At 39.8% G+C, this 25325-nt stretch overlaps 1 protein-coding gene across 3 annotated transcripts in view; it reads left to right on the top strand.

Annotated features, from left to right (window-relative positions):
* Window positions 1–10053: 10053 nt before the first annotated feature.
* cdh5 (cadherin 5) overlaps window positions 10054–25325 on the top strand; it is a 34040-nt gene continuing 18768 nt past the window's right edge. Inside the window, exons 1-6 of one of the 3 annotated variants that reach the window (XM_028603474.1) lie at window positions 10054–10110; window positions 11059–11754; window positions 21349–21582; window positions 21939–22218; window positions 23207–23329; window positions 25081–25248. In XM_028603474.1, coding sequence (XP_028459275.1) covers window positions 21349–21582; window positions 21939–22218; window positions 23207–23329; window positions 25081–25248 — 805 coding nt within the window. In that variant the 5' untranslated portion in view covers window positions 10054–10110; window positions 11059–11754. Of the gene's footprint in view, window positions 10111–10880; window positions 11755–20319; window positions 20376–21348; window positions 21583–21938; window positions 22219–23206; window positions 23330–25080; window positions 25249–25325 lie in introns of those variants that run through there. The other 2 variants (XM_028603473.1, XM_028603476.1) reach the window with 2 other exon arrangements.

The following is a 25325-nucleotide window of genomic DNA, read 5'->3' as shown; positions in this document are numbered from 1 at the left end:
GTAGCTATATAATTCAATGTGAGTACACAAATGTTGAAATGACATAAAATGCCCGTCCCTTGTAGCCGTGATAAATTAGCCTGAAGCTAATGCTTACCTGTTCAGGAGGAAATTAGCCAACTCGGCATCCTTTTGGGCTCTAAGCTGTCTCCATCTTTCAAATATATCTCCAATATTTATAAAGGGGTTTGTTACGTCTCTGGTCATGCAACTGTTAGAAACATTCCAGGGTTTTTTATAGGTCGGGTAGAATTTATCTCCGTTGATCCCGTTTGTTTGTTTGCTGCTTTCATGGCTGTACTAACACTGTACATTATAGCTGTAGCGCGCTGGGTTTGCGTTTTTACAGGTATATCTGGCAACCCGGCCTGGCTGTCAAACTGGGCAGCTGATAACAACTCACAGGCCAAATCACCAACAGAAATTCCGTCACGGAACGGAAATTTCAAAAGGACAAAATACTGGCATTAGCATTGTAGTCAGAAAAGATAGTATTTCAACTTAGCATGTTTCCTTAATATCTGATGACGCATTGGGGTCATTTTTGGATTTATTACAGTAAATATAATACATATTGGACCTTTAACTTTTCATCTAATGCCACCATCAAGTCAAATGTTTCCAATACAGTTTTTCATCCAGCCAAAGCAGTAGCTTCTTTTCATACCTCTGAATCGATGCCCACTTCTCAAACATTTTGATATGTCTTAGCATTTGAAGCAAAGGTGTTCATTTGCAAGCATGCATGATACCAGGGCACTGGAACTAGATCATCTAAATGAAATGCAGCCATCGTAAGTGTTATTAATTACACATGTGTGCTATATGTAGAAAGAGCTGCTGTGAAAATGCTTAATCTTGTTTGGACACAGCCTGACGTGGAAATCTTTGAGTTTAATCTATTCTTTTCCTTTATCATGACACCTCGTTGTGAATTTTTTTACAAAAGGTAAATTTTCTGAAAACAGCCTTGCATTTAAAGAATGCAAGGGGCTGCACTTGGTATGTTGCACCAGGTACAGGTGGGATGATTAAATATGGTCTATAAATTCAGTTTGGTAATGGAGTTTGAAGGTTTATCAGAAACCCAAAACATTGCACAGCAGTTTATAATGCTCACAAACAAATGGTGGCAGTCATTTTATCTTTATTAAACAGTTAACAAAAGTTGAGCTAGGTTCAACCGGACTCCTGTGTTTTTTTTCTTTTGATTGTCAAAATTGTGTGTTTCAGAAAGTTACAAAAGTTGTGGGAACCTCAACTCTCTTTATTTGAACATTGATAAGGGATTCCAAGACACTGTAAGAGTCCAGAAAAGCGCTTTGCTATAGCATACTGAAGCCTTTAGTGTTGACGTTATATGAGAGCAGTTGAATCCATCAGTCAGTTGTAACATGTGTGGGCAAAATCATCTCCTGCATCCACAAAATGTAGCAAACAAGAACACTGAATAAAGACGGGGTAACTAAATGGCCATTCAGTCTGAATATTAGGTCAGCAAAACACACATGTTTACTTAGTTCCCGAAAATACAAGATTCTAATATGGTAATAGTGAAATGGTAAATGTTAAATACTGTAAATGTTGATATTTGTTTTATACTGCTCCTTTGTTTCATCATCTTCCTCTTTTATTACCCCCCAACCCCCTCTTTCTCTCTCTCTCTCTCTCTCTGTGTGTGTCACCCTGAGGCGGTATTTCACATTACCATGTTCCGTCATAGGAGCTCTGGTTAAATGCACCTCATACCTCTATGCAGACACACGTTTATTTGCGCACACACATGCACACACACACACACACACACACACACACACACACACACACACACACACACACACACACACACACACACACACACACACACACACAGACACACAGGTCATGTAGAGCTCAGTCATGCATGACGACAGATCCTAATAGCTGTTACTTGTCTACTCACACACACACACACACACACACACACACACACACACACACACACACACACACACACACACACACACACACACACACACACACACACACACACACACACACACACATACACAGTGGAGGAAGGGTTGTGCTCTTAAACACACACAATAGTGCACACATAGATCATGGTGGCATGTAGGGGCGTACACACACACACACACACACACACACACACACACACACACACACAGAAACAGAAAGCTGAGTAAAGTTGACAGCGACCCTGCTATTTTTAAAGGGCACACTTCACAAGATATCATCTCCTCATCATTTGTCCTCAGGGATTTTTGTCTATTTACACACACACACACACACACACACACACACACACACACACACACACACACACAGTATAAGCAAGCGTTGTATAGTCACACAAACGTATTCACACACATATACACACAGTAGGGGTTAATGTCCCATCTCTCTGGATCTATGTGTCGTAATAATTGAAGCTAGTAAACACTGAAATTACGTTCTTTTTTAGCCGAGGTCATGGAAGAGTAAGGCGTTTTTCTTTGTTCACGATGACTCGATTTTCACAACATTTTTAGAGTGCAAAGTGCTCTGAATGTGTCAGAATTTTGTTAATAGAACAAAAAACAACACATACTGTGTTAAATCAGCCACCAGCATCAGAACAGTTGGTATATTTCTGCTGTTATTTATAGACTTTGATGCAATAAATAAGACCAACCAGTGGCCATGTTAAAGGGTACTCTTACTTATAATAAACTGTACAAACGCAGGTAAACAGGTGCTGAATAGCAACAGCAGAGACAGGCTTTAGCTGCACTGTTGATTCTTAGTTGATACTATTCATTAGATAATATTTGTTATACAGGCTTTGACAAATATACTTCAGCAAAACTATACTTACACGTGTCACTCCATTACTCTTGATTACAGCTTATCAGAAGCATAAGGAACCAATGACTTTGGAGAACTTTATAACTCACTGTAAACTTCTAGATTTAGCTGACTGACAGCATAAGGGAAAGCAAAAGCAAAAACCAAATCACCTGCAACTCAGTCTGATTTGTTGTAAAGTGTTTGTTGTGATGAAGCAGGGTAGCCACAGTTTGCCTGAGGCAGCCAGGCTTCTGTTAGGCTCTGTTTTAGTAGCTGGTACACCAGAGATCTTTTCCTCTGGTGGATGGTGCATCCTGGGCCAAAAAAAAATATTTTGTTGATCTTTCAAGTCTTACATGTAAGCTGTAAGCTGGTTTCTGACTCTTTATTGTGGTCTGTGCATTTTTAACTGAGAAAAAATACAATGGTGCCACAGAGGAAATTGGAGATCTCTACCAAATCTATATCAGACTGATTGTTGTTAGCTGTTGCTTAGTCCCAATTGTTTGGACACTCCCAGCAAATCTATGTTACTCTGCATCATATCTCAAATCACGATGTAGTTCACAGTGTTGCTTATGGAGGACCACCTGTTGCTGTGAGTATTTTTTCATACATCCTCCAAATTTCATGACAAAATTCATGATTTAACAACTTTATGGGTAAGGCTTTGTTAGGATAAGGCACAAAATACACATACATAGTTAAGGAAAGATAATACTTTGGGTTAAAGAGACTACTTCCCTAAGTTTAGGAGAGCTTTGTCGTCATGATGGTTAAGGTTTGGGAACAATTGTGGTCATGATTAAAAGAAACCAACGTTGACTGTTGGTTGGAAACAAGAAACGAACAGCGGCTTCCTGTGTCAAAGTACAAGTCTGATCATTTTCCATCAACACAATTGGACACATGAAGGACAGACAGCTAACGCCAGCTTAGTCTATATCCTTTACGTTCCACTTCTGGGATTGGCCGGTTATCCACCAGATTTCACTCATTTAGGCTGGATATCCATTGCCTTGGGCTTCCTTAGTGTTGGCATTTTAAACTCCGGTCGATTTATGAGTACTATGGTTAACTACTCCTCAGATCTCTGCAGGGTAAATCCAGACAGCTAGCTAGAGTATCTGTCCAATCTCAGTTTTCTGTTGCATGACTAAAACAACTTTTGAACGAACACGTTCCGCCCAAACAAGTTCCTTCCGAGCCTATTTTGCAGCTGCACCGCGGCTTTTCTCTGTCCAAGACGATTGTGATTGGTTTAAAGAAATGCCAATAAACCAGAGCATGTTTTCCTCCCATCCCCGAATGCTATGTGGAGTAGCCAGACCCTCCTCCAGCGCGCTTTGGAGGAGGGTCTGGCAAAGCAAGACTTATGCCAGCTAGACCCCACCTTTCTGAGTTTTAATGTGGGACAAAAAGTAACGCCTAGCTAAAAGTAGCTTGGAAAGTGGACACTAATAAGTCTTACTTGCTAGCTTTCATTTCCCGAGTGGAATGTAAAAGTCCTTTAATCACATGCATGATATTGGATATTTTAATACATCTGCTCAAATGTATACATTGAATTTGATATATAATCCCGTGTTTGACACAAATGTACAACTGCTGGATGAGGTAAAACTAAATAAATGCAGCGCTTCACTGGAAATGAATGATGCGTCTGATGCAACAGCACAGTGAGGAAGTCTGTAAAAACCATTCACGCATTTTGATCACTGTGCTGAAATGTACTGACTGACGTTTACATAAAGCTTTTCTAACAGCCTTTTATGTGATAGTGAGGCGATTATCAAATGTGTTGCAGCGCGACTAATGAATCATGACTGAAAATACATGCTGAATTTATTCAGTGATTGGCTTGTGCACTAATAAGCATTGAAACATTGTTAATAGGCATATGAAGTGGGTGTAGAATATTCTAAAGTAAAGCTTCTTCTGTCTGTTAAGAGTTCAGCAGAGTCTTTCATGCAGAAAGTGTAATATGTGACATAATCATTTTGAAAGTCGGGATAAAGTGCATGTTGAAGGCTAACGGTTTCAAGGTAAAAACATTTACAAACCCATTTACCCAGTTTGTAATGAGAGGTTTAACCTTGGATTCAAGATGTAGTATCCAAGCAGGGCACGTTTCTTTGTAGGCTATAGCACCTTTCAACAGCAAGGCAAATAAAAGTGCTTTACATATGACATGAAAGGCATTCAGAAATAAACACAATATTAAAAGACACATTTAAATAGGATTTAAAATAAAACAGAAAATGAAATAGAATTTAAAAAATAGATGAAATAAAACAGCTAAAAGAAGAGAGTAAAAAGTACAGTGCAATGAAAGATATGAAATGTGATTTGTCAGTAGCAAACAGAAAAGTTTTAAACACTGATATAAAAGAGCTGAAAGTTGAAGCAAACGTCAAGTTTTCTGGGAGTTTGTTCCAGATATTTGCTGCTTCTTTGTGTTTACTTTTTACTCCGGGGACAGTAAGCAGACCTGTCCCAGAGGACCTGAATGGTCTGGATAGTTCATAATGTAGAAGTAGATCAGAAACCCCCTTACGTAACCAGTTATTTTCTTGTAATAATAGGTTTAACCTTTTCATGAAGTACCATCTAGACACGGCGAGTTCCATTGTATAGCACCTTTCAACAACAAGGGAATTCAAATCTTCACATATGCAAAGTCACACTTTTTTGATGTCATAAATAAGCTGGAGATTTGTCTTTAGCCACCTGTGTTCAGCTTTTCTGCACTCTCATTTTTCAATATTTACCAGCGTGGCATTTCTCGATGGTGCTCGTTTTTTTTCAAAAGAAGCAGAATTCCCACAAGACATCTGCTTGCATTGGAAAAAATGATTAAACAAAATAGCAGCAGCACTTCCTTTCTTATGCACTACAGCTTTGCTCATAAAACTAAAGTTGGAAGGGGTTGACTCAAAAAGAACTGCTGCACTGCTGTCTGTGTCTAATAAGTTTCAGTTTTCAATCTGGTCATCTTTATTTTTTTCAGTAACAAAATAGTTTCTACCTTCCTTTTGATTTGTGCAACTCAAATTTTTAATTAGCTTTCATTTGTGTGTTAAAGTTCATGTTCTCTTTTATACATGAAATAGTGTTAACGAAAGGCTACATGTTAGCATGGTGCTTTGGATCAAATGATTTGCCAAGGACACATAGAATATAGAGAATAGGTGCCTCTTCTCATCATTTAAGGAACCACTTCACAGTTTTTCAACCATATATCTGCTTTTGTCATATTATGACATGCCTTTATACTCCACCGCACTACTTGCAATACTCTGTATTTCGTTGGCAGGCTCTCTTAACCACCCAAAGTCCTACAACTGATGATGCAAGCACTGGCCAAATGGCAGCAAGAAAGACTAATTTTAGCCCCAAGACCTGTTATCGTTCTCTTTACCAGATAAGTAAAAGGGGAGATAAAGTAAGATTTTAAAACTGGGAAACCTTTTTATTTTTATTCTTTTTTTTTTTATACTATTCCTCATCCTCTGACTGTCTGATCGGATAAAGGCTTATGGGGAAAGAAATATATGACAGTAGTCGCTAATTTTACTGGTGTATGTTGTCTTTTATTAGTCAATAGGAAATTGATTGAGATAAGGTCCTTTAACATGTAGGTTGACCAGCACGTCTGTGTTTCTTTAAAGCTCGTTGTGATAATTAGGGATAATACCAATGCACTGGGTGGACAGAAGGTCAGATTTCACAACTTCAGTCTGTTGCTCTTCTTGATTACACAAGTAGGCCTATGTGCTGTCTGGTGCTTGCAGATAACAGTGTGTGGAATGGTAATTGTTACAATTAAAGGTAGCATGGAGGTAACATGTTATGACCAAAGGGTAAAGGGGATGAAACATAATGCTGGCCTCAAGACCTAAGGACAACAGGCAGCCATTTATTTCCAGTCTTCAAAAAATGATGAGAAAAGGAAAAAAACATGGAGGGAAAAACTTTCAATATGATTAGAAAAAGAAGAAACTCACCTAATGAAAGTCAATTCAGCACTGTGTTGGTACTGCTTTTTAAACCAGTCTAACCAATTTACGAAGATGCTTTGGAGTCCATGCATAGCTGCAGTAGGTAGAAGTAACTTCAATTTCCTGACAGTTCTAAAGGGTTTTCAATTAGGGTTAATGCTTTGTTACATCCTGCAGACATCAATTATAATACTTGTGTGACGGCCCAGAGCCTGTTGCCTTGTGCCTGTGTACTATTGTTTATCTTGTGCATTTGCAAGTCTGTGGCTGAGGTGCGGTTTGTTAAAATTAAGTTTGCTGTGCATCTCCCTCTTTTATTGTGGCCAGTGAGCTGGTCATAACATGTTGGGGGCTCGTCCGGGATCCCAAAAGAGGGGGATGCACAGCAAACTGCCATTTATTAAATGAAAGTGCAAACATGAAGACAATGAAGTGTGAAAGTCAGGATCAGTGTTATATGAGTGTAATAAACAATGTGTGGTGCATGTTGTCTGTGTCTAACAAAGGAAATAACCAAACAAAGGTGAACTCATACTGGTGCTGGGTGAAGGGATTCCTGCACACTGGCGTCTGGGCAGGTGGCGTTAAGTAGACTGGGAGGACTGGCTAGGTGCTCCCAGTTACGTTGTTAGCACCTCAGCCACAGAGCTGCAAGCGCACAAGAAAAACAACAGTACACAGGCACAAGGCAACACGCTCTGGGCCGTCACAACTTGTAACACTAAATAGCCAATACTAATCAGTCATCAAACATAGCTTTAAATTAAATTTGTGACCGCTGTTTGGAAAGTGGAAAAATATGTGTTGTTGTTTTTTGGGTGAACTTGCCCTTTAAAATCTATTCTTTATTATCTCTAATTTATGTTTAGACAAAATAAGCTTGTGGGAAAGGACTTTATATATTATTATCTATAAAATAGCTCCGTCAATCAATCACTTTGATGTGTGGGTTTTCAGAGCAATGTAAACATCGCTCCAACCCAATATCACGCACCTCTGTAGCAGTGCTTGCGGGGGTGATTTGGGTGTTCCATGTTTTTTTTTGTCAACCGTCTAAATATGCTTATAAAAAATATAAAAGCACTTCAGATGTTAATGATGAAAGCGGCCTCTTTAGGCAGATATAGCGCCGTTAAAAAAGATCTGGCATGTCAGACATTTTCCTCTCTCTCTCTATCTCTCTCTCTCTCTCAGTCCTCCAGTCCTTGATGTTCGACTCCCAGAGGTTTTCTTCCAGTCAAACCACCAGTGTGGGATATCACCCGTTTCCTTACATGTCATGAGCTGAGCGAGGATGCAATTTTTAGTGCCAAAGTGTTTTTTTTCCTCTAGGAAAGTAGGCCAAGAGCATTAGGATTTTTGAAAAGACAGAATGACAGAGGCACAGAGGAGGAGAGGAAAAGAGATGTGTAAAACAAGAGAGTTTCCATCATATTTGTGACGTTTTGTTTGCTTGCTTGTGGGACAACCATCACTCGTGTACGCGTCAAAAGAAAACAGACAGCCGGCATGAGGACAAACTCTTTCTGTTTGTTATTTCCTGTCTCGTTCTTTTCTCTACATACATAGGCTACATAACTGTCTCTGCCCAATTCAGTTTGATCACATTTAACTACATTTAAAGGTGATTTAAAGGAAGGTTTTCAAAAATGATCAATACTTACAAAGCTGTTTATGTTAAGTAACATGTACATTACATATTGCACACAATACAAATGCAGATACATAAACCACACAGAAGACATAGAATAAAGTTGGTTGATAGATTTAAAAAATATATTTTCAGACACTTTCCTCCAGGCCTTTTCTTTCTCTCTGGTGTTTCATCAAAGTCACTAGTCTCTCCCTTATCCGTCTAAATTGACAGTCATACACACTATACACGTTACACACACACTCTCTCTCACACTGACACACACACACACACACACACACACACACACACACACACACACACACACACACAGTGAAGTTAGATGTTAATTCTTTTGTAAAATAACAAGACACTTAGAAAAGTGTAGTTCACGGGGAAACAAAAAGAAAGAGGAGTTATACAAATTATCCAAATTGTATCTGAATACAAGCTAACACAGCTGAAAGAGTCATAGCATGTTGCTGTAACATTGCAAGCAGATGTTCAGACGATACAGTGACAGTGTGTTGCTTCGGGTACCATAAGATGATAAAAATACAATCCAAGAAGAATGGTTTTACTAAAAGATCCATGAGTTTGATGATGGGTAAACAAAGCATGTGACTTTGACACTGTACACTGTTACATTCCACTAGTCACCACTGGTTTCTTTTTTTTGTCCAAAGGTTTTTTTTTATTGAATGACAAATTTACAAAAACAATTACTGTACGATGGAATATACATATTTTCCCCTTTTTTTTTAACGAGGACATACCCCACCCATATCCCACCCTCCCACCCAATTATAAACAAACCAGCATTAAGAAATTCCTACAAGAGTCTAAATTATAATTCATAAAGGTTGAAAGGGTTACGAATGGCAGAAACAAAATACACACCAAAAAAAAAAGAAAAAAGAATAAAAAAAAAAAAAAAAAAAAAAAAAAAAGATCCATAAATAGAATGGAATGAAATAAATTAAAAGAGGGGAAGGGGGTAGCTACTCTGATATTGTTGTAGTTGGTTTCTCAAAAAATGTCAAGAAGGGGCGCCATATTTTGTAAAACGTATTCTCAAATCCCTGGGTAGTGTAATGTATTTTTTCTAAATTCATACAGGACGTAATGTCTCTAATCCAATGCGAGTGGAAATGCGAGTGGTTTCTTTCGTTTATCATGAGCAAAAATTGGGGATTGTACCGAGTACCTTTTTGGTACCATCTTGGTCCAGGTTCCAAGCGTGCTGAGCTGATACTAGAAGGTGGAGTTAAAACACTACAGACCACTGATTGGGCAGTGCAGGTCCATGTCATTAGCGCGACACGGGACATCCTGCATAAACATGCCAATTTTAAATAGCCAAGATAACGCCAATAGCGACTGCAGTTGTTTCATTTACTTGCCCCAGATTGAAAAAGGTGGCAGCCCGTAATATTGCGCTGTTCAATGCGTACACTACACTGTACAATTGACGAAGTGCAGACATTCCTCTGTTTGGTGGACGATGAACTTCACTCTTCACTTGACATCTAACTTCACTCGCTTCACTCTTTCAGACTCTGTCAAGTCAAGCAGAGCCGCGCCGCACGGTGGAAACACGGCATTGGTGGCTAAAACTGTTCCCTAAAGGTGGCTGATCTGGAAAAGGTAAAAGGACATTTGTAACAGTTTTGTGACAAACAACCTTTTTGTCTTTCATATGTATGTAGAACTTGTTGAAAAAGAAATTACGTTTTGTATTTGAGAGATATTTTGTATGAACAGCTACTGCAATAAAGGAAGAGAATTCAGAGTAAATGTTGATTTTTGTGATGTTGGTGTTCGACAGCACTGCTCCCAGCTGTAATGAAAATATTGTATGTAGAGTTGAACTGAAACTGCAAATAACAAGAGAGTGAGCACACAGAGAGAGTGAGAAAGAGAGGGAGAGGGATGGAAGTGAAAAAGAAAGACAGGACTGCTGTTGCCACGGGAGAGGTTTCATGTAAAAACACACAGCTGGCTTTCCTGTCCAATCCACCAAATTACTGAAGACCAACTCCCCCCTGAAGAGAAGATGAGGGGGGCGAGATAGATGGAGATGGTGTGTGTGTGTGTGGCGGCGCGTCCGACTCATCTCATTAACCGGCTTAGACAAGATCTCTCTGTCAGATACACTAACACACACACTCACCCGCCGAAGTCAGCCCTGTGAAATATTTACTAGCCTCATGTGGGGAAATCTCTAAGGATTATCCCCAATAACCTGTTTAACTTAATCCTTATCTCACACACATGAATAATAAATTTCTCCCCCACTCTCCGTCTCTCTCTCTCTCTCTTTCTGAGAAAGACTGAGAAGTAACGCCTCTCCCACCTTACTCTCCCTCCCTTCTTTCTCTCTCACACACTCTCTCACTCCATCTGCTTCATGAACATGAGCCGGCTGCTTTCTGTGCCTCTGCGAGTGTCTTTGAGCTGTTTTGACATATGCGTTCCCTCTCTGCTTCTCTCTTTTTTTCTGTCTTTCCAACACTCCCATACCTCTCCATACCTTTCTCTCTCTCTCTCTCTCTCTCTCTCTCTCTCTCTCTCTCTCACTGTTTCCCCCTCCAGGACAGGAAAAGGAGCGGTAGCAGGGAGCACTAGCGAAGAAGACTGACCACAATAACAGGAAGAGGAAGTGGGCAGTGACCTGTATGAGAGGGGACTGTGGTCGGACAGCTGTGGTTCAACACTTTTGGCTGTTGGATGAGAAAACCACATCAGAGGCGGCAGGAGGGAAAAAAAAGAGCAAGAGAGCCTCAAAACCTGTTGGACTCCTGCAGAAAAACCTTGTGAACTCTGTGAACTGTTTTTTTTTATCCCTAAATTTGTTGGTCCAATAATGTTGGTCTTTGGAAATCCACCTCTGGAATTCATTCTCATTTAAGAGGAATCCACCCATACTTCATCACAGACTTATCTTATTATCTGGACCACAGTCCAGACAAGGATTTGTACAGAAACCTGGTGAAAATCTAGCTGAGAGAGAAATCCCTGCCTGTACAACACCTGCTGCTCTCTTTCAACATCAGAAAAACCAGAAGACGGAGAGAAGAGAGCGAGGAAAAGACGTAGTGGAGGTGGTATTACTCCCTGTTGAGAATACGACCACCTACCAGCCACTATTTGCTACAACAACCTGCCACATTAATAAAGTATAACCCCAGTTTGATTGAGGAAGAGAGCACCTTGAAGGATTTGGGCTTCATTTTGTACCAACGTAAAGGTCTCGTCAGCAGTTCTTGGCTTGGACCTTCCGTCTGTGTGGTAAGGTTGTTTTTTTTATATCTCGGGTTGGAAAAAATGGAAAAGGAAATATTGATTACACAGGTGTCTTATGTGTGTGTGTTTGTACCTTAGATAACAAGTACTGTATGTGAGAAAGGTGCTAAACTAAAAACGAAACAAATATAGATAGATGCATCCAGAGCTTTCCTCTTCAGCAAATGGGAGTGTGAATTACATTTCCTTCTGATTGAAAAGCAGCGTAAAGCAGCTTTGCCCGAAAATGTAACCCAGATCCTTTGAAAAACGCTCCAGGCTACTTTCCTAGTCACTCCAGGGTGAAACGCTCATGAATGCTGGTCAAACTGTCAAAAAGAAGGTACCGAAATAACTTGAAATGATGGTTATAACCCCTTTAAGGACAGGCTGTCGGCCACCGTCACTGTTCACATATGCTATGCCTATGATCTCGGACAGCTCGGTGTGGATTTGAATGCTGTAATTGAGCGCTGTTTCCCCCCAGAGGCTGGACTGTCATACCCGAAGACAGACGGCTGTGACCATTAAGGCGATACAGGATGATCTGTGGACAGAGCAGGATTTTTTTTTTTTAAAGCAAACTAAATCCACCAGGAGGTCTTCAGCTGTTAATTTTCAAGGAGTTCTACTGTAGAAAAAACTTCAACTTCAACTTGATGTCAAGTTGGTGTGGCTATAAAGTATTAATGACACCATTTAATATTCCCAAAGCTGCAAAGCTCTTGTCACTTGAGTGATGTCATTTTGTCAGCCGTAGCGTCCCCTGCTATACAACTTGTGTAATATATCACCCTTCAACAGTTTATGCCAAACAGTACTTGAAGGGGTGGACAAAATAACATGGACTCTCATTAAAAGCACTTATTTTTGTTGAGACGCTGTTTGAGAAGCTATTTCTGATGCTGTAGTTGGTGGTGTAGTTGTCCTGGATTCCAATACATGGTGAACTGTTTCTGTTATTCTGTTATTTTGTCTACCCTGTGTGTGTGAGAATAGCTCCTCAGTAGTGATGTTTTTTTTTTGTGGATCTGGATCCATGACCCAGAGGGACAGAGGTGATTTGATTTGGTTGTTAGGTCGAAAGCCGTGGATGCAACTAAACCCAGTGGTCTAATTCCTGGAGGGAGAACTATCAGTGAAAATCCTTTGGGTGCCATCTGGGAGACTTCACACACACACACACACACACACACACACACACACACACACACACACACACACACACACACACACACACACACACACACACACACACACACACACACACACACACACACACACACACACACACACACACACACACACACACACACACAATTCATGATTAGAGCCATTCATTCAGATATATGTCAGAGTGGTTGACAAGCTGTCCAGCTGTGGCGATGTTAGCTCAGCTGAAGTCGCTGATTACAACTGAAAGACCCAGTTACGGTTTTATTTTCAGTGACTGACCTGTATTCTGCATTGTAAATAATAAAACCACACTTCATCTTGAATCTTATTATCGAAGACTTTTTAATTTTTAATTTTTATGGATCAATAAGGACATACGATCCAAAAAATGTCTGACATCAGACATTACAGATGGCAGTACATGCAACAAGATGAAAAAGCGTCAAAACATGTTACAGTAATAGGAAAATTGAATTAAACATACTAAAAATGTATAGGGAAATCATTGAATGTACTTGGTTGCCTGATTAGTTCATAGCTCCAGCTCAGTTCAATATGGAGAATGTGAGGCTTTCAAATGCTGCAAACTGACCTGATTGGACAGATTTTCAAATGTTTTCACCACCTGCAGTTTTGATGTGATGGTTAAAGATGAAGGCTGTAACAAAAGACAGACAATCGGCTTCAAATGTAACAACTCTTCAGATCATTCAGTATGTGCAGTTTGGACAGGAACATTTTAGTCCCTTGTGGTTGGGCTCCTTTAACATTTTCACTTCTAGGAGGTGCCGTAGTTGGGAAATTTCGCCTTCAGCGGAGACAGGGGCTGACAGCTGAGCCAAAACCAATGTGGCTATCACGCTAGGCTCTAAATTATTTTCAGATGACTGTTGGTTATTACTGTCAGTTTTAAAGCTGGCCCACATCATTCATAACAGGCTCGCTGTAATAACATCTGATTTGTCTGATTGTGAAAGAAAATAGAATTAACTAGAAGACGCTTCACATGACAGTGTCAGGACACTGTGTGTGTGTGTGTGTGTGACACTGTGTGTGTGTATGTGTGTGTGTGTGTGTGTGTGTGTGTGTGTGTGTGTGTGTGTGTGTGTGTGTGTGACACTGTGTGTGTGTATGTGTGAGTGTGTGTGTGTGTGTGTGTGTGTGTGTGTGTGTGTAGTAGCGGTTCCTGGTGGGACTTGCTGGCAGACAGATTGTTAGAGGCTGCTCTGTGATTAAACCTGTTTTAATCTCAAACACACTACAGTATTTAGCAATTGGAAATCACAGATTTGAGGCTGTGAAATCACTTCCTGTGCCACATACACACAAATAAAAAACTCCTGATTTTAGGGTTGTAGTAAGCCACACACAGATTTCTACAGCACGTAACACGACTTTTAGACTGGAGCTCCTCTAGTGCTCATACAGGCTGATGTACTCAAAAGAAATCATTTTGATGTTGAGCCTTACTCCTGTAGCAGCAGGCCAAAATAAGTCCAATTTGACCCCAGGATGGCTCTATAGAACAGGTTCTTCCATTGGGGAATATAAGTAAATTTCATGGCAGTCAGCCTGTTCCATTATGCAGCAGGCTATCTTGTGTGCATAGTACAAATTTCCATGTAAGGGTGGTTCTAGAGAAAAGGTAATGTGATCATCAACGGGTTCATCCTCTGGGGACCACGAGTAGCCTTAACAAACTTCATGGCAATCCAGTCATTTTACTCTATTTGACCCCAATCTTTATTTTTGTCTACAAAACTCTTATCGACTTGTTGTTTTCAAATTTGATTTGAGCTTAACACCAGATGGAGGCAGCAGGTCTGGAGTCAGGCTCTTCTTGTACACTCAAACTCTTCGTTGGCTATGCCACTGGTCGGGGTTCGGATTAGGGAATGTCAGACGATAATGTGACCCACTGAGCAGAGGTGCCACCTGTATTTGAATGTCATATATTGAAATAATTTAAGAGAATAAAGAAATACATTGGATATCTCACTTTCTGCAAAAGTTGTACTGGAGCAGTAAAGAGAAAATCCTGTCTGTTACTCAAGTTTATAGGTGCCATTCACCAGTGTCCAAGATATGATTAATGCCTTGCAGACAATCACAGATGGACAAAAGACACATACATCCCTTGTCCCTGCTCAGATTTCATTATTGAGGACAGAGCTGAATTGTGTTTCTTTGCATAAACTTCAACAACCCCTCAGCGACCGCCAGGATTATGAAGTCTTGTTGACTTGTTTCTATGCTTTAGCCTTTGGTTGAGTGAAACTAGGTCAGACCTGTCTGCCAGTCACAAAACATCCCGGAGAATGACAACTGTATCTCTGCGTCTGTCTGTTTCTGCTCCTCCTTTCTGCTAGTCAATCTCACGCACACTCCCTTGCCTGCGGACAATGTACAGATGTAATTACAGATATTCCTGGGTGTTATTTATTCTTCATACCTCAGAAAGATACCTTTGATAAACGTTGCCATAAATAACTTTGTATAATCCTGAAGTGAGATTTGCATGCATGCCACTCGCAGTTTTAATTAAATTGGTGGTTATCATTATTTACAACTAACAGCATAAATAGATAATGACAGGTACAAACAAATGCATGAACAAAAACCGAAACTTTATGTCAATCTTCTTGCTCATATTCCAGACTCCTCTCACATTTCATACATCAGTCTGTATCGATCTACTGCTTTGATAACAGTAAGGGATTTAAAAGTTTTAATTGCAACAAAAAAGTTGCTAAATTGGTGTGTTTGGCCTCCACGCCATCTTTTAAGGTGCTAAATCTGCTTTTAAGGTGAGGTAAAAAGAGTGACGAGGTGAAAAAAAAAGGTGAGGAAGAAAAGGTGAGAAAAGGAAAAAGTTGGAATGATAGACAGGACACAGAAATAGACTGTGTGAAAACCAAGATGCAGTTTTCACCTTGAGTGATTCAACCGGAAAGAAGAGAAAAAATTTAAGAGGAAAGAAATTATTGAAAGAATGGGCAAGAAAGAACAAGTGGAAGGACGCAGAGAAACTAACACCATGAATGAGAAAAAGACAAAGTGTGACACAGACAGAAACAAAGTGAGACAGCAGACCCAAGAGAAAGAGAGAGAGAGAGAGAGAGAGAGAGAGAGAGAGAGAGAGAGAGAGACAGACATGCAGTCAGCAGCAGCAGATGAATACCAGGAAGGGTGTGTCCACTCACTAATGATGACCCTTCATTAACAGACGCTACAGCATTTCCCAGAAGGCATTGTGTTTATACTTCCTGCTGCCGATAAAAGGGAAGGAGTAATACACCGCCCTCTGAAAACGGAAATGCAGTTTAAAAAAAATGCCCTTTTAGGGACAATCCAATTGGGGGACAGTCCCCCAATGGATTTGTCATCACAGAAATAACTATGTGTGTTCGTCTGTGTATGTGTGTGTGTGTGTGTGTGTGTGTGTGTGTGTGTGTGTGTGTGTGTGTGTGTGTGTGTGTGTATGCGGAACCCATTCATAGGATGTTGTTGTATATGTATGAGCAACATGTTAAATGTGATGGCGAAGAAAAGTCTAGTTGGGTTTTAAGTCAACCAAGTGTTCTTTGCATTTTTTTTTCTTTCATTATCTACCTCTATCCAATAAATTTTATATTATAGGAAACTAAAAGTTCTGGTTTGAAATGTTATTTTTGTTAACATTAAGTTGTCAATACAATCTCAATTTTTCAGTGTCCAGTGGCGTTATGGAAAATCAATACAGTTTAGTTGAGTTTTTTCGACTTATAGTTCAAACATCCCATTGGATTTAGTCAACAACCAACAACATGAACAGCAGTACAGATAAAGACAAACAGACAGCAAAGCTCACTCACTAATTCACTTGAAAGTACTTTACTGATCAAATGAACAACTGATGCATGAATATATCCATCACATCATCCACACACCCACAACATTCATGTTTGAGTTCTGAGTTTGATCTACCTCTCATCCTTTGTTGGTCTTATGTGGTTAAGCAAGCAATCTTAAATACACCTAAATGGGTCTCAATGTGGGTTGACCAATTCTAAAAAAAAAAAAAAAAAAAAAAATCTATTTGACAAAATCTTGTCTTTGACACAAAATGTTTATATTTGATGACTTAAAAAGTTCTTCATGCTCAAGTTTAGTCAGTTAAACAAACTTCAGTTGATACAGTAAACTTAGTATTTATCCACAGTTGGCATTCTTATATTCTTTATTTTAAAGTGTTCCGTTATAGGTCACATACTCTGCTTGTTTGATTTTTTTTCTTCCTCACTGAGAGTCATTTCAGGACTCCTGTGCTCATGTCTTTGGAAGCTGCGTGAGAACATGCATGTGCCATGCATGGTGTGATTGCTTAGTTTGTCCAGAACATGTTGAGAGGAAGGATACGGGGTGACGCACAGTAAAAGCTAAGCAATAAGTCTAAGAGACTGCAGGACACGGTCAGGAAACATGCTTGGTCTTTAACAGTAGCAATGTCTCACTGTGAAGTGTGTCAAGATTAAGTGAAGAGTTTAATAAATAAATAAATAAAAAACATATTCACTCTTTTGCTATCAAAGTCTGTAATGTGGGCAAATGTTTTTGAAAAAATGTATGCACTGAACCTAACTGAACCAAAGTTAAAGCAGCATGAGAGCTAAACTGAACTCAACTGAACTTGAGCAAACTACACTAATCAAAAGCATCCCTCCTTACATCCTAATTTTCCTGTTGGTGTGATGGTTAAGACTTTTTCATTTTTCCATTAATGGTGGTTGATGGTAGAGGCGACTCAGCAACACATTGTCACTCCATCAAAAAGCATTGCATGGTCAGATGTCTTTGGCGTTTGTTACTGACGCAAAAAGTCGATTCGGGACTCTTGGCGGCACTTTTTGACACTCTGGGTCAGGACCGATTTAACTGACATGCGGCACAAGACAGTTAGGTTTCAGGAAAAGATTGTGGGTGGGGTTCCAAAATGAGTTAGGGTTAGGGGTTGGGGTTAGGTGATGGGTTAGGGTCACTCGTAATACAATGTCATCTTACAGCGCAGCAGTGGAGCTACTGCAATGCTCGGTGCATCCCATCCAGACGCTAAAGGGTGATTTTTGCATTGCTATCTGATGCTGAGAGCCACTGACCAAGCGACAGTATTTGACGAGTTGGTTGGACATAGACAAGTACCCAAGGTTGTCAGTGCATTGGGGACGCACAGAGAATGGGAACAAAATCACTTGGCGGGCCCTTGTTCTCAGTCATGTCAAAAATATGAACACGCACGCACGCACGCACGCACACACACACACACACACACACACACACACACACACACACACACACACACAAACACACATCTGTTTTGAAATGATTCTGACCTCACCACACATTCATTGTTCAGATGTTTTCTTCAGTATTGACAGTCAGCCAGTCAGTCATGTTTTTTAATACACTCCTCAGATTTTCCCATCAAAATGGTTAAATAAGAGTTCACCTAAGGCACCGAAACCCCTTACACCGTACGTACATACGTTTTCATTCGTATTTTAGGTTCAAGCTGGTGTTTCTGAGGTGTTTTATATGATAGTAGAAAAGATTGAAGAGATTGAGATTGAGATAAGCATTAACATATTAGAAGCTCAGAGTGAACAGATAAATGGCATCAATTTGAATAATTGCTTTAAAATATTCAAACTCTAAATTGTAACTACATATAAGATGGAAAAAACATCAGTTCTTTTGAAGTTATTAAGCAAGAAGTGTTAAGTGAGCATGTTAGTGACAAGTGAGATTATGCATTAAAAGGCTAAATACTTTTGATTCAGTAGATGCTTATTGGCACTACGCATACATGCACACTTCTATTCAGTCCACATTAAATTGCATTAAAAGATGATGCACTTCTGGTTAATTAATTTAGTCCTGAAAGGAAACTAAACAAAGAAAAACACAAGAGGAAAAATAAAACCCAAACAAAAGGATGTGAACTAAAGTCCAAAAAACACTGTTGAGTCTTTGTTTGAGCTGATTTGTGGGGAGCCGTGTGAAGAGGTCAGCGGAGGTCAGCCAAATGTGAGATTAGGCCATTAGAGGGAGAAGACTTTGTGCCGATATAATCCCCTCATCATAATCTCCCTCCATGCTGCTAATGGCTGGAAGACAATAAGATGCACTAATCTGTCTACTGGGATGGCACAGGGCTGCGCTGAGATATCTACTGGAGTGCAGAGCACATATAGACTGAAATGTTTTGAAGATTATTTCCCTGGCATTTCTGCTTTACTAGATAGAGCCTAGTGGTGGGAGGAAGGGACCGTGGGGAGACAGAGAGGCAGACAGAGAGGTTGAGATCGTAAGAAAGAATGAGAGGAACAGCTAAAGTTTACTAGACTGTTGCCGTTTGTGTGCCCTATACATTTTAATTTTTATTAAATAGTGCTTAAATGACCTGCAGGCAGGAACAAGTGATATAACAGTGAAACATCTTCGTTATCAGTCAATATCATACATCAGATGATCTGCCAGTTTGGTTTAGATTTTAAAGGTGATTCCACCAAATTTCAGGACTCAAGTTGGTTTTAAACATACAGTATTTTTGGCTTGTCATTGTTGGGTTCCAAGATTGTGCGAACAAATACAGTTGAGTACATTTATGTTGTGACATTGCTTTTATTTTGTGTGTTGGTCGGTGGGATGACCACTTCAGTCGAAGTGGATTGCCACGAAAGTTTGTACATACATACATTCTGTTCTCCAGATGATGAAACCTAATGACTTTGGTGATCCTCTGACTTTTCCTATAGTGGCACCAGCTCGTTGAAATTTGTGATTTAAAATGTATTTTTTTTAATTTCTGGGCATTTCAGCCTTTATTGGACAGGAAAGCTGAGATATGAAAGGGGAGAAGTCATGCAGGAAAACCGTCACAGGTCGGATTCGAATCCTGGACCTTCTGCGTCGAGGAACAATCCTCTGTACATGTGTGCCTGCTCGACCAACTGAGCTAAACAACCATGAAATTTGTGATTTTGAGTGTTTGTCTCTACAGCAGTTGGATGGATTGCTATTAAATTTTGATGCAGACGGTCACGTTCTTTCTTCAAAATTCAATTTGTCCAATACTTTGGTTCATCTCTGTAACAGTTTGGATTTCTTTATAGCTTCACAGAGATGCTAAAGTGGCTGTAGACTGTTAACGTTGGCTTGTCTCTTTATTACGCTGCACGCCATTCAGACCAGAAATAGCCTTAAAAAAAACAACGGTCTGTGTTAATGCAGACTATTTGCTGTAGGGGAAGGAGACAAAATACACTTTAAATCCAAGTCATAAATCCATGAATTTGAAGGATTATCTGATGGCAAAACACTGCACAGTGGTTTATAGTACGATGAGGACTTTACAACTAAATTCCTTCTCAATGATCTCAAAGTAAACAGTAGAATTGGGGCGTTTGTGTAATGTAAGTACCAGGAATGCATGCTTGTTTATTTGTTTTGGCCAATGCAGTGCAATCTGTAGCCAGATGACTTTGCATTACCCCGCGGCAGTGTTTGCAGAACAACAGCATGTGTTTGATTTGCCGTAGCCCTCTGTGTTAACCCCCTTGTCCTTGTAGCTAATGTCTGATTCGTAACGCACTCGTATTTGACTGGAAATGAATGTGCAAAACTGACTCATCCTTCTCTTATAATCCTAGTGTTGAATCAAGAACTGGTGTCAGCAACAAAGCACACAGTGTGTTGTATTCAAACTCTTTCTTTCCCCCACAATTTGATGTACAGTATTTGTGCTGTATTAAAGGAGAAAAAAAAAGAAATACCCATCAAAAATTTAAAATGTCAAACTCCCTTTATGGAAAATGGCCTTTCTAATGGCTGATAAAGACAGACACAAGTGGTTTTAATATCAGCTCCTCTCCGTCTGTCTGTCTCTCTATCTGTCTGTCTGTCTGTCTCTCTCTTCTGTTTCTGTCTCTCTCTCGTGCTACACCAGTGGGTCAGGACCTAAAATGGGTCACAAGCCTATGTTTAATAGATCCCCATACGACCACATTAGTGATATGCCTCAGCCCAGGTCCCACGATGAGAGGCTAAATGTTTCATTTGGGTCCCAAGCTGAAAAGGTTTAAGAGCCCTGGTCTTAAATGATAGCTAGACCTCGGGCTCTGCGGCAAACTGTAAGGGGACAGCGAGTCCTTGGCCTTCACTCTGAGTCTCACCCTGGCACAGTGAAGGGGTCTGTCCACAGCTGATAAGTGGTTTAAATGCAATCTCCTCTCTCTTCTTTTTTGCTCCCCCTCTCCTCTCACATTTCCTCTGCCGCCATATTCCTCTCTGCATCCTCACATCACTCTTATTCATTATTGTACACCTCTCTACTCCCTCTTTTCCCTCATCCCTCCCTCCTCTTGTCCCTATCCCTTTCTGTCCTAGATGATGGCTTGGCTCCAGCTGAGGACTATGGGGCTTGTGGCCATGATGGCTTTGTCCGTCTCTCTCGCTGAAGATTCTGGCCTACCAGTGGTGGAAGCAGAGCAGCAAGGCCCTGTCGAGATTGTAAAAAAGGAGTCCCATCCTGTCCTGTTCAGGCAGAAGAGACATTGGATCTGGAACTCTCTCTACGTGGTAGAGGAGCAACCTGCAGACATCGCCTATAAGATAGGACAGGTAGCTCAGAACTAAAACAAGAATCCTGGTCATGTTTCTGGTCTACTTCCTGTCTGGGCTCAGCTCTACAGTTTAGGCTTTAAACGTTCAGTAATCTACTTGCCATGGCAAATGTGTATTTCTGTCACATCCATTTAGTTTTAATGCTGTAGCATGCCAAGAATCTGGGGCATTTACTTGTTGCTAACCAGCACTTTGATGAATATCTGAGTGATTTTGCTAGAATACTCAGTTTATTTGAAGATAATTTGCTTGAAGGTTGTTGATTTGAGTCCTCACTCCAGCTGGGGAAAAAACTGAATGCTGACAACTAGGGGACAGTCAACCGTATTATTTATTTTTTCTTTCTTTCACAGCTAAAGTCGAGCCAGAGGGTAGAGGTGAAGACATTTAAAATAGAAGGTGAAGGAGCAAACATCATCTTCACTGTGGATCATAAAGGAGACCTGTTTGTCACCAGAACTCTGGACAGGGAGGAGAAGAATGCGTACCATTTGACCGCCACAATGTATGATGGGAACAACAAGTTGATAGAGGATGCTGGAGACTTTGTTGTCCAGGTGACGGATATCAATGACAACATCCCAGTTTTTCCCAGAACATATAATGGATCCATTATGGAAAGATCCACCATAGGTGAGTAGAGTCATCAGCAGGTGATAGCAGATTAAAATATGTATGACAGTTTTTGTTTTTCAACGTGTGATGGAAGATGAAAGTCAAATGAGGTTTGTTTGTGCTCTATATTATGATGCTTTAAATCGTCTTTATGGGCACACAGCCCTGTCTCTTTCGAGGAAAATGTATTTATTTTGTCCGGGATTACGTTTGTTTTTTATGTATCACAAATACTAATCAAAGCCTGTGTTCATAGTCTGCGTAGGGAGGAGGTCAGGGTGGATGGATGGGTCAAACAAACACGGGACTTTTACAAGGAGTCCTCTGTTTGTGTCCCGTGTGAAACCACAAGTCAACGTTGATTTATTTTAACTAACGTCACATAGATAACTAACTTAAGTTAGGTAACAAAAGCACTTATTTTAACCCAAAACATGATCTTTTCCAAAACCTAACCAAGTAGTTTTGTTACATTAACCACATCTGTACAGCTTCACAACGTGCACCTGTCGCTGGTACAAGGATGTATAATCCAGAAGAAAATATGTTTCCTTCGAAATTTAGTTGAGAATGCAGTTTAAATCCATGGAAACGTAATTCTTTAGGAGACAGGGTTGGCCCACAACATCAATGTATTCCAACCAGTCCAATATGATGCAGACTATGTCCCCAGACCATAAATGAAGCAAGTTTTAGCAGGACAATATTTCTAATGCAGCAAGTATGTATTTGACATTTACCATCCAGTGATAGTTTAGATTGAAAATAGACTGAACTGTGAAAAGTCTGGGTGAAATAATTAAACATAATGTCAACACCTGTCACAATCATTAGCACATCCTTCTGTGCTAAAAGGCACATTGGTGACTTCTATAACACAATCTTATAATCATAATATATTAATCAGTTCAACAGCAATGATGCTCAATACAAGAACATTTGGGTTGGACATTTTTGCAAAACAGCACGATGCCTTATTGATGATACATTTTTGTTCTTCATCTAGGAACTAAAGTAGTTGAAGTGAGAGCAACCGATGCTGATGACCCTACCACTGCTAACGGAGAGCTCAGGTACTCTTTGGCCCCAAGTGTAGACTCATCAGGCTTTGAAATCGACAGCATCACAGGTAGGTTTGCTTCACTGACGTCCAACATGATTGTTTGTGTATCATTGTCTTTTTCTTCCTTTCTGATTTTGATTGTATTAGGATCCCCATTAGCTGATGCAGAACATCAGCTACTCTTCCTGGGGTCCACACAAAACATAAAACATTACCACAGATAAGACATTTTCAGACAAGACAGGTAAAACAGACATATGATATAAAAATAAAAGCAATATAGCTAGTATTATTCTCTTGCAAATATAAATATACATATTCCTCTTTATGTACTCTATTAAATATTACAATAAATACATAAGCACAGAATAGACAAAAAATTAATCTTACAACATCTTTGTTTACAAATCAATATTCCTATACATAAACAAAGTACAAAATATGGTTACAGTCTTTGTGCCCTTAGATGTTGCTTTACTAGTTTTTTAAAGCTTGATTTATTGTGCGCTTTGGCAGTCTCTGCTGGAAGTGAGTTCCATGCAACCATCCCTCGACACAATACTGTACATTGCATTGATTGTGTTGCGGCTCTAGGAACTTTGAAAAAACCTCTGGTGGCATGTCTGGTGGGGTATTTATGTGTGTTAGAGCTAAATGTAAGTTGACTATACAAACAATTAGGAATTTTCAATTCATTAATGTTTCTAACAAAAGCCAGGAGTGATGCTGATAGTTTCTCCTTTCCACCAGGAGAGATTGACATGCACGTTATTTTGCACGTATTATTTACAGTTTTCCTAGATCTTTCTTTGCAGCACTTGACCATATAATTGGGCAACAGTCTAGATGTGATAAAACTAGAGTCTGTAGGACTTGTTTGGTCAAGTCTGGTGTTAGAAAAGCAGAGCATCTTTTTATAACAGATATATTCCTCCCCATCTTTGCAACAAGGTAATCTATATGCTTTGTCCACAACAGTTTACATTCTAAAATAACCCCAAGAAGCTTTGTTTCCTCTACTTGCTAAACCACTACATTATTCAGCATCAAATTCAGCTGAGGTCTAGAGCTCAACAAATGATTTGTACCAAATACAATGCTTTTAGTCTTTGACATGTTTAAGAATAATTTATTGTTAGTAACCCATTCTAGTGCTATCTGTAACTCTTTGTTAAGGGTTGCAGTTATTTCATTAATAGTAGGTGCATACATATATATTGTTGTATCATCTGCATACATGGACACGTGGGCTTTTTTAAAAGCAAGTGGAAGATCATTGATAAAAATAGAAAATAGTAGAGGGCCAAGTAAACGTCCTTGTGGAATTCCACACTCTAAATGTTTTGTATCAGAAAAGCTTCCATTAAAGAAAACTCTTTGTGTTCTATAGGATAGATAATTTTCTATCCATGATAAAGCAGATGGAGCAAAACCAGAACATACAAGTTTTTTCAATAATAATTTGTGATCAATGACATCAAAGGCAACACTGAAGTCTAGCAGTACTGCTCCCATAATATTCCTCTGATCAATTTCTTTCAACCAATCATCCGTCATTTGTGTAAGTGCAGTGCATGTTGAGTGACCAATCCTATAAGCGTACTGATACTCACTTGTCAAATTGTTTACAAAGAAGTAGCATTGTATCTGGTCAAATACAATTTTTTCCAATAGTTTGCTAAGAACAAGTTCAATGAAGTCAATGAAGGGAAGGTGCAGATGTACAAGCTATTTTTACTTGAATATGAGTCAGAGCTGACCACAAAGATAACACCCTCTGTGTTCATCTGTCTCTCTCTCTCACCGTCTCTCTGCAGGTGTGATCAGCTGCAAGACAAACACGCTGGACCGGGAAACCAAGAGTCAGTATGTAGTGGTGGTTAAAGCTCAGGACATGAGAGGAATGGCCACTGGCAGCACAGCCACCACCTCTGTCACCATCACCATCACCGACACCAACGACAACATAGCTTCTTTCACCCGAAGTAAGGAATATTTTAGAAGAGAAAGGTTCATAATCAGTTGCTCTTCTGAAAACTTTGTTCTTGTTTTTTTCAAATCA

The sequence above is a fragment of the Perca flavescens genome, chromosome 17 (genome assembly GCF_004354835.1).
Source record: "Perca flavescens isolate YP-PL-M2 chromosome 17, PFLA_1.0, whole genome shotgun sequence".
Classification (NCBI taxonomy): Eukaryota; Metazoa; Chordata; class Actinopteri; order Perciformes; family Percidae; genus Perca; species Perca flavescens.
This window is presented reverse-complemented; position numbering and strand designations above follow the sequence as displayed.